General features: G+C 37.3%; 2 protein-coding genes across 2 annotated transcripts; one reads left to right on the plus strand and one right to left on the minus strand.

Moving 5' to 3' along the window:
- The first annotated feature begins 972 nt into the window (after positions 1 to 972).
- LOC113235964 lies at positions 973 to 5,174 on the plus strand. Its single transcript, XM_026471887.1, has 2 exons — positions 973 to 1,386; positions 3,984 to 5,174. The coding sequence occupies exon 2, from the start codon at positions 4,119 to 4,121 to the stop codon at positions 5,172 to 5,174; it is 1,056 nt and encodes a 351-aa protein (XP_026327672.1). The 5' UTR covers positions 973 to 1,386; positions 3,984 to 4,118.
- A 758-nt stretch (positions 5,175 to 5,932) lies between these two features.
- Positions 5,933 to 16,960, minus strand: LOC113235965 (von Willebrand factor A domain-containing protein 8-like). Its single transcript, XM_026471888.1, has 6 exons — positions 16,777 to 16,960; positions 15,183 to 15,306; positions 11,968 to 12,103; positions 10,489 to 10,656; positions 9,044 to 9,208; positions 5,933 to 5,977 (listed from the first exon to the last, which is right to left on the minus strand). The coding sequence occupies exons 1-6, from the start codon at positions 16,958 to 16,960 to the stop codon at positions 5,933 to 5,935; spliced, it is 822 nt and encodes a 273-aa protein (XP_026327673.1).
- Positions 16,961 to 17,893: the final 933 nt, after the last annotated feature.

The following is a 17,893-nucleotide window of genomic DNA, read 5'->3' on the forward strand; positions in this document are numbered from 1 at the left end:
CTAAGAAGAAGATATTTCTTGGTCGCGATGACACATGACAGTAGAAAGGTAATGGATACATGTGCAAGACAAAAATATTCGGACCAGCACGATTAGTAACTTAAAGAACTTTGTTTTTTTTTTTAAAGGCATATAATTGAATATTTAAGAACAACGTATGACTCTTCTGAATACAAATATCATAACTTGTGGTAGAGTTCTCTGTACAAAACCCGTTTGGATAGCCGCTTCTATTTTTGCCGCAAAGCAGCATTGCTTGCATTGTCCCTACCCATGTAACAATGTCATTATAGCTATAGTTAATCTTGTTCACTCATCACTAATGTTAAATGTATACCTACTTACCCATAACATTTTGTTTAATATTATATATGTAAATGTAAACAAGGGAAACCTGTCATTACCTTTACTCTTAGCCTATATACAATGTAAAGTACGTTATGTAACGCCGTTGATTTACTTAATAAATAAATTAAAAATTAAAAATTGGCACAGAAGACTTTCCATCAGGTAAACCGTTTGTCTGTTTGCCTGTTTATACAGTCATAAAAAATCAGCATTTCTTCAACAAACGGTAAAGTTATATTATAGGTAATTATTTTATACCATATAAATAAACTAACGAATTTTGACATAATTGTTATTAGTGTGGAGTACTGTTTTAAAGTATTGCCCTTTTTTCTATGGTATGGTCCACTGATGGAGAAAAGTCCGTTTTTTGTCCTGTATTAAATAAAAAATAAAGTGTGGAAGCCATTTTTCACCTACTGTAGAAGAGTATTTCGTTTCAAAGTTCGTGTTGTCTAAGGTTTCGATATTTGTGTCAAGCAACACAAAAGTATCACGCATTTATAACCATTAAACTAATTAAATTTAGCAAATTATAGGAATTCAGATCGCGTGTGACGCAACCCTTACCGGTGGCGGACAAAACCGGGTGCCAACCTGGCTTGACTACCAGTTACACGCCGCCCTTAAATCCGGCACCACGTCGCGAACTATCTAAATACAAAACATCGATGTTCTATTTCGATGGAACGTAACATTTGAATATTGAATAACGGCATACTTTCGAATAATAGTGTTGTTCTATCGCATTTTAATCGTCGATTAATATGCAGTGTACATCGACTTTTATTTCTAATTAATTTAAATTACTAACAATAATCCAATAAGAAATTATCCTCATAAAACTTCGTTTAGTGTCCTGTTAAGTACTGAGAAAACTAAAAAAGTTCTTAGTAACGCCTAAGATTTATGCTCACGTGTTACGGTAAACCGGTTCCTAGACTATCATAAATTACAGCTACCATCACTACTGCTACGAAACTGCTACGTTGGTAATAAGCATCAGCTTAAAAGCACTCGATTTTTGATCAATTTATAGTAAGTACTTTAGTAGAAATAAGCAATTGAAAAAGAAATGTAATTCCATGTTGTTTACTTTTACTAGACGACTGTTTAACAAAATTAAGTACAATAGAAGCCAATTGAAAGTCAAATAATTGGTGAGAGTCAGAACGGCGGGAAAAATGTACCTAAATTGTACTATTTAGTACCTCTGTTTAAAAAATTTGTACCTCCATCAGAACGAAGTTATAGCAATATCAAAGGTACACCCGCCATATGGACAGTCAATACGGAGGGTGTACCTCGGATTACCAGTTTTTATTTAATAACTATAAAAACTTATTATGCCAAAAATTTGTACCTTAATAGTACTCTAAAGTAAAAGAAACTCCAGCTCGATCTGCTGGTTAGTTTCTAAGTTATAAACATGTTATAAAGCTAAAATCGTGCGATTTCAGAGTGTCATGTACATCTTAACGAATCCTAACAAATTTAGTACCAAAAACATGGACATAAATTGTACTATTTACATATTCTTAAAAAAATGTACCTCTAGCAGAACGAAATTATAGCGAATCGAAATTGTAAATATTATCGTCATTTTTTTTATAAATTTTTCGCCATTTATTTGGGTAAGCAAAGGTTCTACCATACAGCCTCTTCATATGTATCTTTCCTTGTTTTGTTGGAAAAGGTGACAAGCGCCTGTTCTTATATAGTTTATTTCATGTCATGAAGGGTTGATGCTATTTAATTGTATAGGACAGGGTAAGCGTCTATGCTTTTCAATAGGTCTTTTATTGATTTAGTACTTTTATTGGCATTAATATAATAACATATTTAAACATTCTCACTAGAATGCGTATTATATTATGTTATTATATTAATAATAAATAAATCTAGGGATGGGCGGAGAGTGACCATAATCGTTACTTTTTTATTCTTTACTTTGGTAAAAAGTCAGTTATATACCGCATTTTTTACATGGAATCATTAGAATTACTTTAAAATCCAACTTCGACTTCCGTCTTTGAGTTAGTAGTTTTGTCCTACGATTCAGTAAAACCATTTCCCGAAATCCCGAATTGGAAAAAGTAATTAATTAATTTTTGGTGGTTTTAACAACTTTATGTCGCTTCTTGTAGCTATATTGTAAACATGTACATAGTTTCAAAATTGACCAGTTGACGAAAATAGCGTATTAACGAAAAAGGCGAGTGGTCCCCTAATTCGTATCTATATATGTGTAACAACTTTTTTCGACCATTGCATGAAATAAACTATATTAAGACACGCGCTTGTAACCCTTTCAATCAAAACAAGGAACCTTTAAGAACCTTTTCCTACATAAATAAATGGCGGAAAATTTACTTTTTAAAAAACGAAATGAACGATATAACCGAAAATATTTACAATTTTTATTTCGCTTTAATTTCGTTCTCGTAGAGGTTTAATTTTTTTAAGAATATGTAGTAAATAGTACCATTTATGTCAATATTTTTGGTACTAAATTTGTCAGGATTCGTTAAGATGCACATGACACTCTAAAATCGCACGATTTTAGCTTTATAAGTCAGAAACTAACCAGCAGATCGAGCTGGAGTTTCTTTTACTTTATAGTACTATAAACATACACATTTTTGGAATAAGAAGTTTGGGTTAAAGGGGTTTACGCAGAGTGTAACTAGAGGGTCCACATTACAGAAGTTACAACATTACAAAAGTTGTTTGTTATTATGAGCAACATAACCAGCTAATACATGGCCGGAGCATTTTTGTAGCTTTTTTCTTAAATAGTTATAATGGTAATAGACGGTTATACAATAAAAATTAACCAAGTTCTACGACAAAATGTTGCTCAAAATTTAACTTCTGATAACAATTCAATAACATGGCCCCGGCGATAAAATACCGCTTAGTCATGAATCGCGTTGTTAATTAATCAAGAGTGAACTAGCGTTGAAAGAAACTCAACAGGCTGAAACAAATTTTGTTCGATCGTGTATTTAAAAAGAAACATTTCAAAATAATAGAGTTAATTCTAATAATTACTAGCTTTATAACAAATCCCTTTTCGACCATTTTCAGTAACGGACTAAAATCATAACAAGTAAATACATAATAATATCTAATAGGACCAATTGCGTTAAAGTTACAAGAAAAATCAGTCTTCACTTCACTCAGTCACTTCAGCCCACTGTCCTTTTTTCATTTTACGACAGATTACAATCTGGACAGATTCTTGGGTAGTTTTTTAATCAAAAAAAATCGGACAGATCAGATGATAACTTTTCTTAAACACTAAGAAACATGTAACCAACAAAATTACAAATTCTGAAAAATCCTATATTTCCACCGAAAACTGCATGTAAACAAAGTTACATACTATTTATTACACAACATAAAATTAATATACTATACAGTAGGTATATTATAATGTACCTATCTTATTATCTTGTTATTTAATGTAAAACACAAATTATATGTCTGGAGGAGTTTTTAAAATTATACAATGAATTTTGAACCCTCAAGCCCTTGACCTTCAAAAGAAACAAACAAAAACCAATCAAAAATATTGTTTTACAAAATCCAATGCAAATAAACTGATCGATCGCCATTTTATTTGCTTTCAGGTCCACAAACGCACGAAATCGAGTCAACACGAAAGGGTATTCATTCAATTATGAAGGCAAACCAGAATTGTGCAAACATTAGTGGGAAGGGTTGCGTGACGGCGTACGCTAACATTTAGCCGAGTGGTGTGTAATATGCCAGCTCTTTGGCAGTCATCCCAGCGACCTATGTATGTACGCACAGTCTGGGTCGGTAACTTCAGACACGCGATCCTATCGCATGACGACCCTTACTTTATAAAGAACGCAAGGAAACGACGCCCGCATTCTTCGGCCACTTGTGCGTCGAACAAATTGGCGACACGGCAGAGCTCCCGGCTCAGCCACACCGACGATCTCGAGCATTGTTTAAGGAAGTTCAGCTTCGTCGTTACTAACGAACGGTCGACATTGCGACCAACGAGCCCAATCACTCCGGATATAGAAAAATTGGACCTCTCCGATGTGGAACCCGAATCCGAGGAAAAGTTCTACCTAAAAGCCAACATTCAGCCGATATACGATTACAACACCTCCCGAAACAAGTTCGAGAGTCTTAATTTAAATTTAAATATGAAGGCGATGAAAACTAACAGAACAGCCAGATCCGATGTGAAGGAAGATAATGAGTTATCGGAACGTGTTTTACAGTGGTTGGATTTGGCTGGAAAAGTTGACCTTCTAGCACCGAATAACAATGAAAGGATGTCACAACCGCGTCACAGTTGGCCTGAGATTCAAAGAAGGAATAATTTGACGAAATCGAAAACTGTCATCGATATGCGAGCTAAGGAGAACGGTAAAATGCCAAAAGTTAGCGACAGTGCAAAAGTACAGCAAGGGCCTATCGATCGGCACGATTTTTATGTGCCGGCGTCAGCGAATACTATTGAGAACTACGCGCGACAGTCACGGAATATGAAGAACACGCCTCGGCACGATACCTCCAAAACCAAAGATATTCTCAACAAGAAAACCAAAGATATACGAAACGGCATAATCGAAGCGCGCCAAAAATTAGCTTCAGAAAGAGACGCAGTAGAAAAGCAATACACGGAATTATTAAATAAGAAACTTATTCCAGATTTAAAAGGAAAGAAGCAAGTGCACATTTTCATGCCGGAAATGCCAAAGAAATCTGGATCGAACGACACAAGCAGAACTGAGAGTTTGCTATCTCAAATTTCTCAGCGATCGCAAAAAACTAAATAAAAAAATTGTAGGTACATCTTTTCTTGTCATTTTATATCTTACGATACAAATATCTCGAGAAAAAATATTAATATAAAATAATTAGTACACTAGAAACAAAGAAGTGAACTTAACCATTGGTCGTGGTACTTATAATTTAATTTATTTGGTCATACAAGGCAGCTCAATAATTTCAGTTGTTCGTTCTTGGTTTGTACATTTTATGATTCAGTGTCTGTGATTTGTTTTATAGTTTTTGTATACTATATAACATACGTCTATGATAAATAAATGTGGAGAGTTCGCAGGTTGACTTTTAAATATACGTATATGGATAAAAGAGGTGAATCCGTATCATCTAATAAGTATTATAAGCAACTAGAAAACTACTAAAAAATTAGATTTCTTACACAAAAATAGCAATTTATTTCTTTAGGGCATACGAAATTTTGTTAGCAATTACCAACAATATATTTATACAATTGCGCTGTTAACACACTTTGTTAGATACTGTCGCCTTATATAATATCCGCCATGTTGAAAATACTGAATGCATAGGGAAGGTGGTTTAAAAAATTAAGTGTACCTGATGCACAAAACTGACGAATCGTATAGTGGACAAAGTTGTCTTCATTTTCTGTAAGCGGTCGCATATTTTTCATTTCATTTTGTTCTTCTATAGTAATTTCTATGCAGATAAGCCAAGGGCAACCAATCCTTATTAGCAACTGTGCCCTCACGGAATAAACTGTGCGGATACTCGAATACTCCCCGCGCGACTACATCTCCTCTACTCCGTACACGCAGCATCGCCGCAATGTGATCTGTTTATGACAAGGATTGCGAAAGTGACGCCCGAATGGAAGAGCAATCAGGGACATATATTCATTAGTAATTAAGTTTATATTAGTGACGTTATTTTCGTCTTTTTAATTCTTGTTTTTAATACTGTTATATTACAGTGTTTACTGAATAAATAAATAAAATAAAAGACTGGCAGAAAGATTCTTGGTATATAATACATAAGCATATGTTTGAACATTTTGCTTCTTGGGCAACTACAGCTACATCCAGTACACCGTTTCCTGCGTGTCACGGTTTAGAAGGTAAACCTGTGTTTTCGTCAATGGGCACAGTCCGTCATCAATACGTTTTAGTATTTCCAGTTCCAGCAGTTCTACCCTGGTTCAACAGTATTCGTAAATTCAGATTTTCTATGTTGATCGAATCACTGCTTACGAGATCTTGTAACTCTCTCCAAATGTTTTTATAATGTGTTATATACAGTCTATGTCCCTTACTACGTCAGTTTCTCCCGTTTTTAAATTAATGGTGAGTTCAACGTTCGTTCAAAGTTCTACCGCGTCTACTGCTCTGTCGTTACTATTGCGACCCGGTGTTACTTCTAACTCCGTCGTAAACCCTTTCTCAAATTATGCAACTGTACATAAATGTACTTCTCTCGTATCATGTAGGTTATTATTATCGTACACATTTTTAACAAACGTATATTTCGCAAGGTCTAATTTACACTCTTTAAACACTGTAACATGCAGGTTAGCTTTTGCTGTTATACTTTTTAGTTTCTCAGCGCTTCTCGGCATATTCTCTGTTGTTCCTATTGGTTTGTCCTTTTGGCTATCCATTGTGAATAGGTAAAATTAGTTGCAGCATTTATTGTTGCGTCTAAATTGTTATTGCATTGTTTGGAACAATGCAAGCATTTGATTATTTCGTCTTCTTTTCGAGAAAAGTCAAAATCACTGACTTTCGAGCATCAGCATTCGAGGGAGAAAATCTCCCGAAGAAATTGCCTAAACGTATGTCATTCCCAGTTTTGTAATATCTGATGGGGTGTTCATTTTCTGATGTCATGGACTGACATTGGGTGTTAATTCTTTGTTAGCCTTTAAACGGTATAGTCTTTATCGTCTTTTAGTTTCCTCTAGAACTTGACAGGAGGCATTTTACTTGTCTCGCTGTATGTCCAACAGGGAGCGACTTGCGCGACAACGACATAAAACGCGAGATACTGCTATTCTCATACAGTGATCTCGCCTTTTATGTCGCTCACTCGCAAGTTGCGCACAGTCGTGGTCAATTTTAGCCTTAATATCACATACTTGCTTACGTTCAGTGTACATAGGGGTGACCGAAATCTTAACAGGTTTGACCTTGAGTCACTGCTCTTTATTTATAATAATAATTATTATTATTTATGTCACTCACAAAGGCCGGTTAAGAGCTAACACATATAAGTTTAATATTCAATTATTTGCAAAAAAATCTACTTAAAGAAAAACTTAAAGATTTATGTGTGTGATTTTTATATGAGTAAGTGGTGCGTGATAATGAATGAGAGTGTAATGATTGTGAAACCTAGTTTGTAGGTGAGAAGTGAATATATGTTATAATTATGAATAAAAAAAAATTCCACCGATCCAACTGGATTCGAACCAACGTCTTCCAGCAACCCGCGCCAGACGACGGAACGAACTACCAGACCTTACGAATTTTTCTACGTGCCTGTTGCAGATCTTTGTTTTTAATTAGTTTTCATTTTTCTATCTATCCATGTGCAGAATGGTTGTTAAGTTATTAAAGCCCTGCGTGATTACATTAAGCAATCAAAAGCTCTGTGTTATTCACAAAAAAAATCACATAGGTACTGAATACAGCTGTGTAATACATATTACGTAGTAGTAGGATATTCGAATGCTTTTATACCTAAAGATCACTTTGTCACGTGAATCACGTGAATCAAAATATGGAAGCAGGTTCTAAAATATACATATTATTAAACTGCCTCCGTGGCCGAACGGTTACCATACCGGACTGCCACGCAGAGGTCCCCGGGTTCGATTCCCGGGCCGGGAGAAATATTTGTATGGCCTACATTTATTTCTCTCGTGAGTTTGGGTGTAATTTGTGGTTGTCTATGTGTGTGTCCATGGCACCCGCGACACAGGGTTTCCCTGTGCGGGGCTATGTTGAGTGTGTGCGTTATTTTATTTTTTTTATATACTATTTCTTTTAAATCCCGGATATCGGGACATGTTACGATGTTTATATTTTAAATACATGATATTTTGGTTCACTATAAATCTTGGGTTTGTAGCATCTGAACCCGGGCTTAAAGGTCTATCATGACCCCAGAAATATGACAACTAAATCTCGTGCTATGCCAGAAGTGTCAAATTTAAACTTAAACGATGATACCATGGTTTCGGCGAAAAAGATTAAAACAATATTTTCTTTTTTTAACGTCCGAATTTTTTACACTTTCAATATAGTAGAATAAAATTTAATTTAAATGTTGCAAAAAAAAATACAAATAACAAGTTTAAACGTTACTTTTGCTTTAATGTTTTAATAACTTCGTCAATCCCAGTGTCGCGTGATTTTTGTCGATATAAAAGTGCAATCCGTATTAGCGAACAACCGAAATGGAGATTAAATATGCATCAAGTTTATTACTTGTCAAATATTTAACATTTAATTTTTAACCGACTTCAAAAAAAGGAGGAGGTTCTCAATTGGACTATTTTTTTTACACGATTTCGATTATTCTTTTTTTGTTGAAAAGAGAGTACCTACCTCAGTGTTGGTTCCATTTAAATTTGAAGAAAATATTCCACCACTAAGGGTGGCAAACGATGTAACCGGCAAATAGATGTAATTCACGAACTTTTTGAGGTCGGTTTTTTTATAAGAAAGCTACAATTTTTGTAGCAATTTTGTTGTTTGCCCCGTCACTTGATATTATAAAAAAAAACAAATCACGAAATTAAATATTTCAATTTGGGTCACAGATCAAGAAATCCAGCTATATGCAGAAGTCTAAATTAACACTATATTATTATAACCGATTCTAATAAATTGAAACTTACCCCAAATCCGATAGTAGCGACATCTCGAGCCTGAAACCTAGACCGGAGAGGAGGATCGAGCGGTTGGCCGGTGTATCTTGGCACGGGTAAGCCAAGCGCTATCACGCGAAAGTTTTCGTCGACTCTTACAAGCCGCCATTTTGACACTTCTTCTGGCCCGTGCTCCTGAGGAGATGGTCAAAATAAATGATAAAGTAAGAACATTACAATACAAACTTTGCGTATTTTGTTCTTGTCATAAATATGAAGTTATGTATTAGTCGGAAGTACAGTTTTTTTCCTATAAAATTTTGATTTGAACAAGTTCTTGATTGTTTGCTAAATATGACTAACTTGGTCAGTACGTTCCGCGCTTAGTTTTCAGTAACTGATTCCAACGCAGCCTAGTTAGTTTTACAATTAGCCTTATTTCGCTGCAATTTCATTTGTTTTTCGTGACATTTCTTATTTTCCTAAAAGAAATACTATTTTTGAAAAGTCGTGAATTAATGTAAGTCCATTTATTTTTTCTGTACTGTTAGTAATTGGTATGAGAGTTCCAGTGGCCTAGCACGAGGGATGCAGATGGGGCCACGGCCCCGGGCGGTACAGCAATAGGGGCAGCGGCGAGCGCGGCCAGGCCCTAACTAAATTATTTTTTCTAAAAATTTTAAAAAATATCCACTATTTGAGAAAATGATATTCTGAACAACACAAAGATGGCGACGGCAGGCGAACATAAAACACAATAAAGCCGAGCCTGGCCGAATGAACTACTTCTGTAATCATGAAAAAAGAGGAGACAGCAAATCTAAAATTGGCCCCGGACGGTAAAAATCGACGCTACGCCGCAGTTCCAAATTATTATTTATTGGACACATAAGTAGAGTGTCTCTAACCTGCCTTAATTCTACACAAGATTTTTTCTAACAATAACAAACGCAGTTTTGTATTTTTTTTTTAATGATATTTTGCAGTTGGCCGCTGATGGCATTTACTGCGCCACCGGAGAAAAAGGGCGAGCTGAAGGCTCATAACCCCGAAAATAAACTTAAAGCCTGAGGGCGCCCAAGTGGGCACGGACCTCGGCTCAGGGCGCTACTGGAGACTTCCACCAGAAGGGCGTGCTGTAGGAGAGAATCTACCACTGTACGTGCTGAAATGAGGGGCTCGACGACCTCGCCGGCGAGGACGGTTGGTGCGTGAGGGACGGGACTGACTAGGGACCAGATCCCTTGGCCTTCAAAGTGGCGAGAGTGATAAGGTCGTCAGGGTCGTTGAGGACGTCCCTTGGCCGACGGGTCCTACGTACGCGGTGGGGTTGTTCCCTGAGGGGGTCGTAGGAGGATGCAGCCACCACGAGGGGGTTGGGGTGGTGAGGAGCAGAGTCGAAGTATTTCCTCGATGACTGTTTCATGAATTGGGCTATTGCATTTTTGTATAAAATAGACTAGACTAATAAATACCTGCAATAATTTGTCATATCTGGAAGCTGGTATCAAGAAGCGGCCATCTTCTAAATGCATCTCTCTGTTTTCCAGCAGATTATTCAACACTGGCAATACATTTCGCTCTGCCTTCTCTATGCCTTCCAGAATCAAAACTCTGCCTTCAACAGCTGCTCGAACAGCACTCTAGTGAAACAAGAAAATAAATAAATACATTTCGATGCATTGTGTATTTATCATTATTTCTGAGCGTATCGTCGACAACTCATGAAATGAATGTACTCCAGAACAACAATAATCTATAATGGTATCAAATTGACATGTCTATGTTCCTACTTCCAGATTCTTATGCATACAGATTTACATCAATTGAGTATTCAGACATTTAGTGATGTCATTAGTTTTTGCATTGCAGCTAAGGGCGCGTTCCCATTATGCCGTGACGAAAGATAGCCGTGCAGTTTAATATGTCATGGCTTGTATATTTAAATGAAGTTGTTCACACATAGACCGACCCGATTGAGTGTCGTTCACGACTTTTTTGACGTTACGACGACAGACTGTCGTAACAGTGGGAAGAGCAACAATGACAGTGGTCCGACGATAAGTAAAACGTCACGATAAAAATGTGACGACAAGCATCGCAGCTTCAAACGGCGACAAGACGGCTGCCGTGAACCGATAAATTGTCGTCGCGATCTAGTGGGAACAGCTAGACGCAACAGTCGTTCAACGATAAAATAAACGTCCACGACAGATAGTCGTGATATGGGAACTGGCTAGACGCGACAGTCGTCCAACGATAAATAAAACATTACGGCTTAATGGGAACGCGCCCTAAAGCCGTATTTAGCTTGTCACATTGGAAGTGACAACAAGAAACTGTGTCTACTGACAACAGAATTTAGCCAAGTGGCGAGTGCGCCTTGGTTGCGTTGCCATTTACTTCGTTCGCGAATAAGTTTGGCAATGATAAATGACGAAAATAACAATGACAGTTAAAGTTTTGTTAGGGTGTCTTCAAATGGCACGGCACTACACGACACAGTGGCACGGCAATCGCACGTACGTTTTCTTCACTAATTGTGACTCCCGGCAAGTCGCGCGCATGTCATGACAGTTAGTAGTGTCGCGGCTGCTGTGCCAGTACGCCTTTCTTATATTGCTACAGAAAAAGGATTTGAATTGACTTTTTAATTTGATTCCAAATTTATTAAGTGTAAAAAAACTTTGTGTATTTTTACCAATAATAAATTTTAATTTAGATAGGAAAATCGACAGTTATTTTAAATTTATTACATCACAAATGTAAACGTCAGAGTCGACACGCTAAGAAAAGAAAATTGCCGATTTTCCTTCAAACGTAAACACTTGTTATGTTGTGTTAGCATAATTAATTAAATTTTTTTAAATTTCAATTACGTCAATGCTATTATGAAACTATAGTCATAATTAGTTTACTTTAAAAAAAAAGTATTTTAAATAAGAAAAAGTTACCTGATCAAAATATTTAGCAGTAGAACTCTGAATTTCTCTCCTCTGTTTCAGATCAGCCTCCGTAGTGTCTCTTGATAAAGCAACATATTCTAACTCTCTTTGTGTCAACTCCAAGTATTGTAAAGCTACTTTTCTCCTGCAAACAGTCAACTAAGCTATCAAACAGGCGTTTCAAGTGCTTGCAGACGAAGTTCTACCTATTGTATGAGTATATAATGATATTTCCCTTATGTATTAGAATTTTCAAAAGTAGTAAGTCAACAATTAAGAAAGTATTACAAAAATATTGATTAACTCCTAAATCTAGGATATTGTATGGTTGTCAGATGTGGAATATGCCAAAAAGATCTTGTAAAGGCACTTGAAATGTGGTGTTGAAGGAAAATGGAAAGAATAAGCTGGAATGAAAAATTAAGTTTTTTACGCACTATATAGAAGACGAAACAGGAAAATATCATAGAAGGATAGTGTAAAGAAGGACGAGGCAGAGAAATACCTAGTTACATAGACTGATAAAAGGGAAAATAAATGTGGTATCACACAGGAAAGTCCTAGAAAGAGCTTACATTAGAAAGGTTTGAGAGTAACCACATGAATGAGAGCAATGTTCTTAATTAGAAGAAAAATGTACGTGTTTTCCACAAAAATTTCTTCTAACATCTGCATTTTACTAAAGACTAAGGGCGACTTCAAATTACACGCTTATAGAAGCGCTACAGTGGCGCCACTACTAATTTTCATACACTATACTACTAATTTTTATAATATCAAGTAACAGGACGAACGAACTGTCCATAACAGTTGCAGTGCCACTCAGAGCTCTAAATCGCAAAGATCCAAGGGGCACTGCCACTGCGCCCATCACCCTGAGACATAAATTAACAAGCCCCATGTACCTGTAATTTCACCCTTACCCTTCAAAACTGGAACACAGTAATGCTGACATTACGCGTGGCGACAGAAATAGGTAAGGTAGCAGTACTTCCCTGGGTGGACTCTTTCACAAGGTGCTCTACTACTACTTTGGAACCGCAGTTGCAGCGCCACTGTCGTGACACGCGCGTGCCACTTTTGCAGTCACAGTTAGTGACTGCAAAAGTTACTGAAGCGCTACAGACGCGCGGCCGTCGCGTCACTGCAGCGCGTCTAATTTGAATGCGCCCTAGGACTTCATCATTCAGCCATACGACGCCCACTGCTGGGCATAGGCCTCCCCCAACGATCTCCACGACGATCGGTCCTGCGCTGCCCGCATCCATCGGCTTCCCGCGACCTCCACCAGATCGTCGGTCCACCTGGTGGGGGGCCTACCCACTGAGCGTCGTCCGGTGCGCGGTCGCGCGGTGCGGCGGTTGAAGAACCTTTCCGCCCCAACGGCCATCGGTTCTCCTAGCTATGTGCCCCGCCCACTGCCACTTCAGCTGAGCAATTCTTCGAGCTATGTCGGTTACCTTAGTTCTCCTACGGATTTCCTCATTTCTGATTCTATCACGCAGGGAAATACCGAGCATCGCTCTCTCCATTGCCCGCTGAGTGACCTTGAGCCTTCTTATGAGGCCTATAGTGAGGGACCACGTTTCTGATCCATATGTGATCACTGGCAACACACACTGGTCAAAGACTTTCGTCTTGAGACATTGAGGTAATTTGGACGCAAAGATTTTTTGGAGTTTCCCGAACGCTGCCCATCCGAGCTGGATTCGACGAGAGATCTCTTTCTCAAAGTTGGACTTACCTAACTGGACTGTCTGCCCCAGGTATACGTAATGGTCAACAACTTCGAGTGTAATGCTCCCAATTTTTACTGGAGCGGGTACAACATGGACATTCGACATGATCTTCGTCTTGTCCATGTTCATCTTAAGACCCACTCTTTGGGAAACACTACTGAGATCTTCGAGCATTGTGTTCAGGTCTCCCAAGGTCTCAGCCATAAGAACTATATCATCGGCAAATCGAAGGTGTGTTAGGTACTCGCCATTGATGTTGATGCCAAGTCCTTTCCAGTCCAGAAGCTTGAAAATATCCTCCAACGCAGCAGTGAACATCTTTGGAGATATCACATCTCCCTGTCTCACGCCTCGTTGCAGTTGGATAGGATTAGAGCTCTGATCCTGTAATCGGACTGACATAGTGGCATTTTTGTATAAGTACCTTAACACCTCTATATACCTATAGTCTATTTGGCACCTTTGGAGAGACTGCAGCACCGCCCAGGTCTCGATCGAATCAAAGGCCTTCTCATAGTCCACAAACGCTAAGCAAAGTGGCCGGTTATACTCCTCGGTCTTCTGTATAACCTGCCGCAGCGTATGGATGTGGTCTATGGTACTAAAACCCTTTCGGAAACCGGCTTGTTCGGGAGGTTGGAAGTCGTCAAACCTGCGAGCGAGACGATTCGTGATAACTCTCGAAAACAACTTATAGATATGGCTCAGAAGCGAGATTGGCCGATAGTTCTTCAAGAGTGTTTTATCACCCTTTTTGAAGAACAGAACGACCTCGCCTCTGCCCCATGCCTTCGGCGTTTGACCTTCGACGATGACAGAATTGAAAAGCTTCTGGAGGACTTTAAGTATCGGCTTGCCACCCGCTCTCAGAAGTTCTGTAGTGATTCCATCATCGCCCGCCGCTTTGTTGTTCTTGAGTTGTTTGAGAGCCACACTAATCTCATACAGGCTGACGTCCGGGATATCTTCGGTATAATGTCGGGTAAGCTTGGCTCTGGGGTCTCTAACCTCGCTTTCAACAGGTGCTTTCGTGGAGTATAGCTGTCGATAGAAACTCTCTATCTCCCTCAGGATTTCAGGCTTAGATGAAATGATGCTACCGTCATCAGTCTTTAGCTTCGTCAGTTGGCTTTGCCCAATAGACAGATCTCTCGCGAATACCTTGGAGCCTTTGTTCCGCTCAATGGCCTCTTTAATACGCTCTGTATTAAATTGGCGTATGTCGCTAGTCAAAGACTTCGATATCTGCCTATTTAGCCGCCTGTAGTGCCTTGCATCCTCTGAGTTCTGTAGCCTCATTTCATTTCTATATTCCATGAGTTGAAGTGTTTTGTCGGAGAGTTTCTTTGTTCTGGTACGGTGGGTTTTGAAAAACTAGGACTTAGTGGACTCAAATGTATAAATCTAAACTACTTTTTACCACACAGAACCTGGCAATAACAGTTTTATGCAGTAAACATACAAGTAGATACCAATTATTAATACCTGCTAGGTCCAGGGCGTCCCAATAAAAACATATCCTGTCCAAGTAAATCCTTCTGCATCATCCATCTTAAGTTCCTTAACGTACTCTGTGATAAATATTTCAACTCTGAATTTTCTAGAGTCACTAAAACAAATAGTTAAATACAATGTTGGGTTGTGATATTATGGCATTCAAATATTAGAGCAGATACACACCGCCGTTTGTAATGTCGCGACATAGGCGCGATGCAATCGCATTGCGAATGCTATGAACGTTTCTAATTATTTAACATAAACGACGTCATCAATGCAGTCGCGCGTTTGCAACAATGCAATCACGCGTTTGCATCATCTATAAATCACAAGTGTCGCGACGTAAACGCGCATTTCACAAAAAGCTAAAATTCGCCTTGAGCAACAGCTCTATTTATCTATAAACCAATAACATACTGTGATTTATAGGCGAATGCATCGATGCAATCACGCGTTTTAATCGATGCATCTGCCTATAAATCACAAGTGTCGCGACGTAAACGCGCATTTCACAAAATGCTAAAATTCGCCATGAGCAATTGCTCTATTTATCTATAAACCAATAACATACTTTACCATTTTATCAGTAAATATTCTGAATAAGCTATGCAATAAAAGCATATTCATGACAAGCATTTTTCTTATCATTTATGATGCAAAGTTCATAGTCCACCACATTGTGAACTTTGGACTTATTGAGTCAAAATATATATTGCGTAACATATAATAATATGTTGTACCAATGAAACTTATGAAATGAAAAAAATAAATAAATAAACTTTTTTTATTTGTTAACTACACATAAGCTTAATTCAGGGGCTGGTATTTCCTTTTAGGATGGATAAGGCCTGTGTTATGAGACACTGCTCTTCTATATATAGATAGGTACAATTTGTTCTTAATTTGAATATTGTCTTCTACTAAAACTAGTATTAAAACTACTATAACTTTAACTTATTACATTATCTTGCATGTATGTCTCCTATTTTAATTATAATTAGAGATGGGAAAAACTGCTTATTTTTATAAACATTTAAATGTTGTAGCTTTTTAAAAAAGCGTGCTTTTTTAGACCCTTAAGTGCTTTTTAGTTTGAAGACTAAAAAATTGTTTAGAAAAACATTTAAGTGAATTGACTTTTATGTTAAAAAAAGCTTGCAACATTGTGTTGATAGCGAAAAGCAAAAGTAGGCCACTAAAGGTTTTAAGTTAAGTAAGTTCAATAAAGTTATATATAAATAAACTTATATATAAAACTCATGTTTGACATGAGTTTTATTTTTATTTATAAAGTTATTATTCACATTGACGAATTAATTTGTTTACGAAATATTAACGGCGAGATTTGAAACTTAGGCAAGTTGTAAAGAATTAAATTGTTGAGTATTAAACTGACCAACGCTTACGCTTAAAGTAAAAAGCGTGCTTATGTGCTTATTTTAAAAAGCAAACTTTTGAAGGTCTTTTTGTCTAAACGCCCGCCTCTATATATATAATTTAGAATATTATATTCTAAACCTAATTTTAGCGTAATAATAACATTTAAGGTTACATAAAATACGATTTTCATACAACAACTTACAGTACTTCCTTGGCACATATTCCGCCTTCCTTGGTGTCGTCAGCTCCTTAACCACATCTCCTATAGTTACTTTACCCTCGCTTGAGTAGGCTCTCACGAAATTAGCCTGTACAACAGTTTTGCGACCACTTAAAATACGTATCAAAACATCGATCCTACGAACTGTTGCCGCTGGACTATACATAATTAACTTCACTTTGTATGAATTTTATAACTAAAAGTTTAGTTTAATTTTTCAATCACACTACATAACATCGTCTAAAATTGCTCATTTGTATTAAAAAATAGTTAATAATACGATTAATCTTATAGTCCAAAGTCTAACGTCAACTTGACATTTCACAGCTGATTTGCGATCCGTTCTAAAATAAATGTTTTTGTTATGGATGCATTCTGAGACGCATTATAAAATTCTAATCGACATCTTGTTTCTCAAGATTAGACAAAGGAGACCGTGAGAGCAATTTTTAAAAATTAAACTAAAAATTAGTAGAACGCGTGCCCTCCAAACAAGACAATTGAGTTCTTGTGAATTTATAAGTTTAATGTTGAACAGTTGTGAACAATATTAAAGGGGGCATTCATTGTCCTGCATTGCAGTCCACCTTACCGTCCGCTGCTTGATGCAGAATTATGAATGTATCCGCAGCGTGCAACACATCCTGTAATCCTGCAATGAGTTTTACGAAACTCCAAACATAGGCCTTATGCGTTATTATTAGTGTGCGAGCAGTCACCTATCTGCTTGACGGACTGCCATGCAGGTAGTAAATGGGCCGTTTTAACGAAACAACGAAACAAACACTAAAAATTGATTACGTTAATGGTACAAATCACTAGAGCTACATAATTATATTTTGAGATCTGTTTATTTTTTGCAACCGAAAGACAAACGCACCGATTGCATGCAAATGCTAACGAGTGTAGTTCTTTTAGACAATTTTTTAGACTTTTAACATCATTGTTCATACAAGGTTCATACCATCAGGTCCTTGAAACTTGGCAATGTGGCAAGTTTTAAAATGTAACCGGTCAGTCTTTGTGTAAAAACAACCAATAAGAATCTAATACTAACTTTATTAAAGATACATTACAAATTTCAATCATTCAGAAGAAA

Source organism: Hyposmocoma kahamanoa, unplaced genomic scaffold (genome assembly GCF_003589595.1).
Source record: "Hyposmocoma kahamanoa isolate Upper Pololo Valley unplaced genomic scaffold, ASM358959v1 88, whole genome shotgun sequence".
Taxonomy (NCBI): domain Eukaryota; kingdom Metazoa; phylum Arthropoda; class Insecta; order Lepidoptera; family Cosmopterigidae; genus Hyposmocoma; species Hyposmocoma kahamanoa.

What these genes read in the sequence shown, in the direction of transcription:
- LOC113235964 (XM_026471887.1), top strand. Translation starts at nt 4,119, where the DNA reads ATGCCAGCTCTTTGGCAGTCATCCCAGCGACCTATGTATGTACGCACA.
- LOC113235965 (XM_026471888.1), bottom strand. Translation starts at nt 16,960, where the DNA reads ATGTATAGTCCAGCGGCAACAGTTCGTAGGATCGATGTTTTGATACGT. An exon ending in GGACGCCCTGGACCTAGCAG is followed by an intron (nt 12,104 to 15,182) that starts GTATTAATAATT and finishes GACTGTTTGCAG; the next exon opens with GAGAAAAGTAGCTTTACAAT. An exon ending in TCGCTACTATCGGATTTGGG is followed by an intron (nt 5,978 to 9,043) that starts GTAAGTTTCAAT and finishes TGTCATAAACAG; the next exon opens with ATCACATTGCGGCGATGCTG.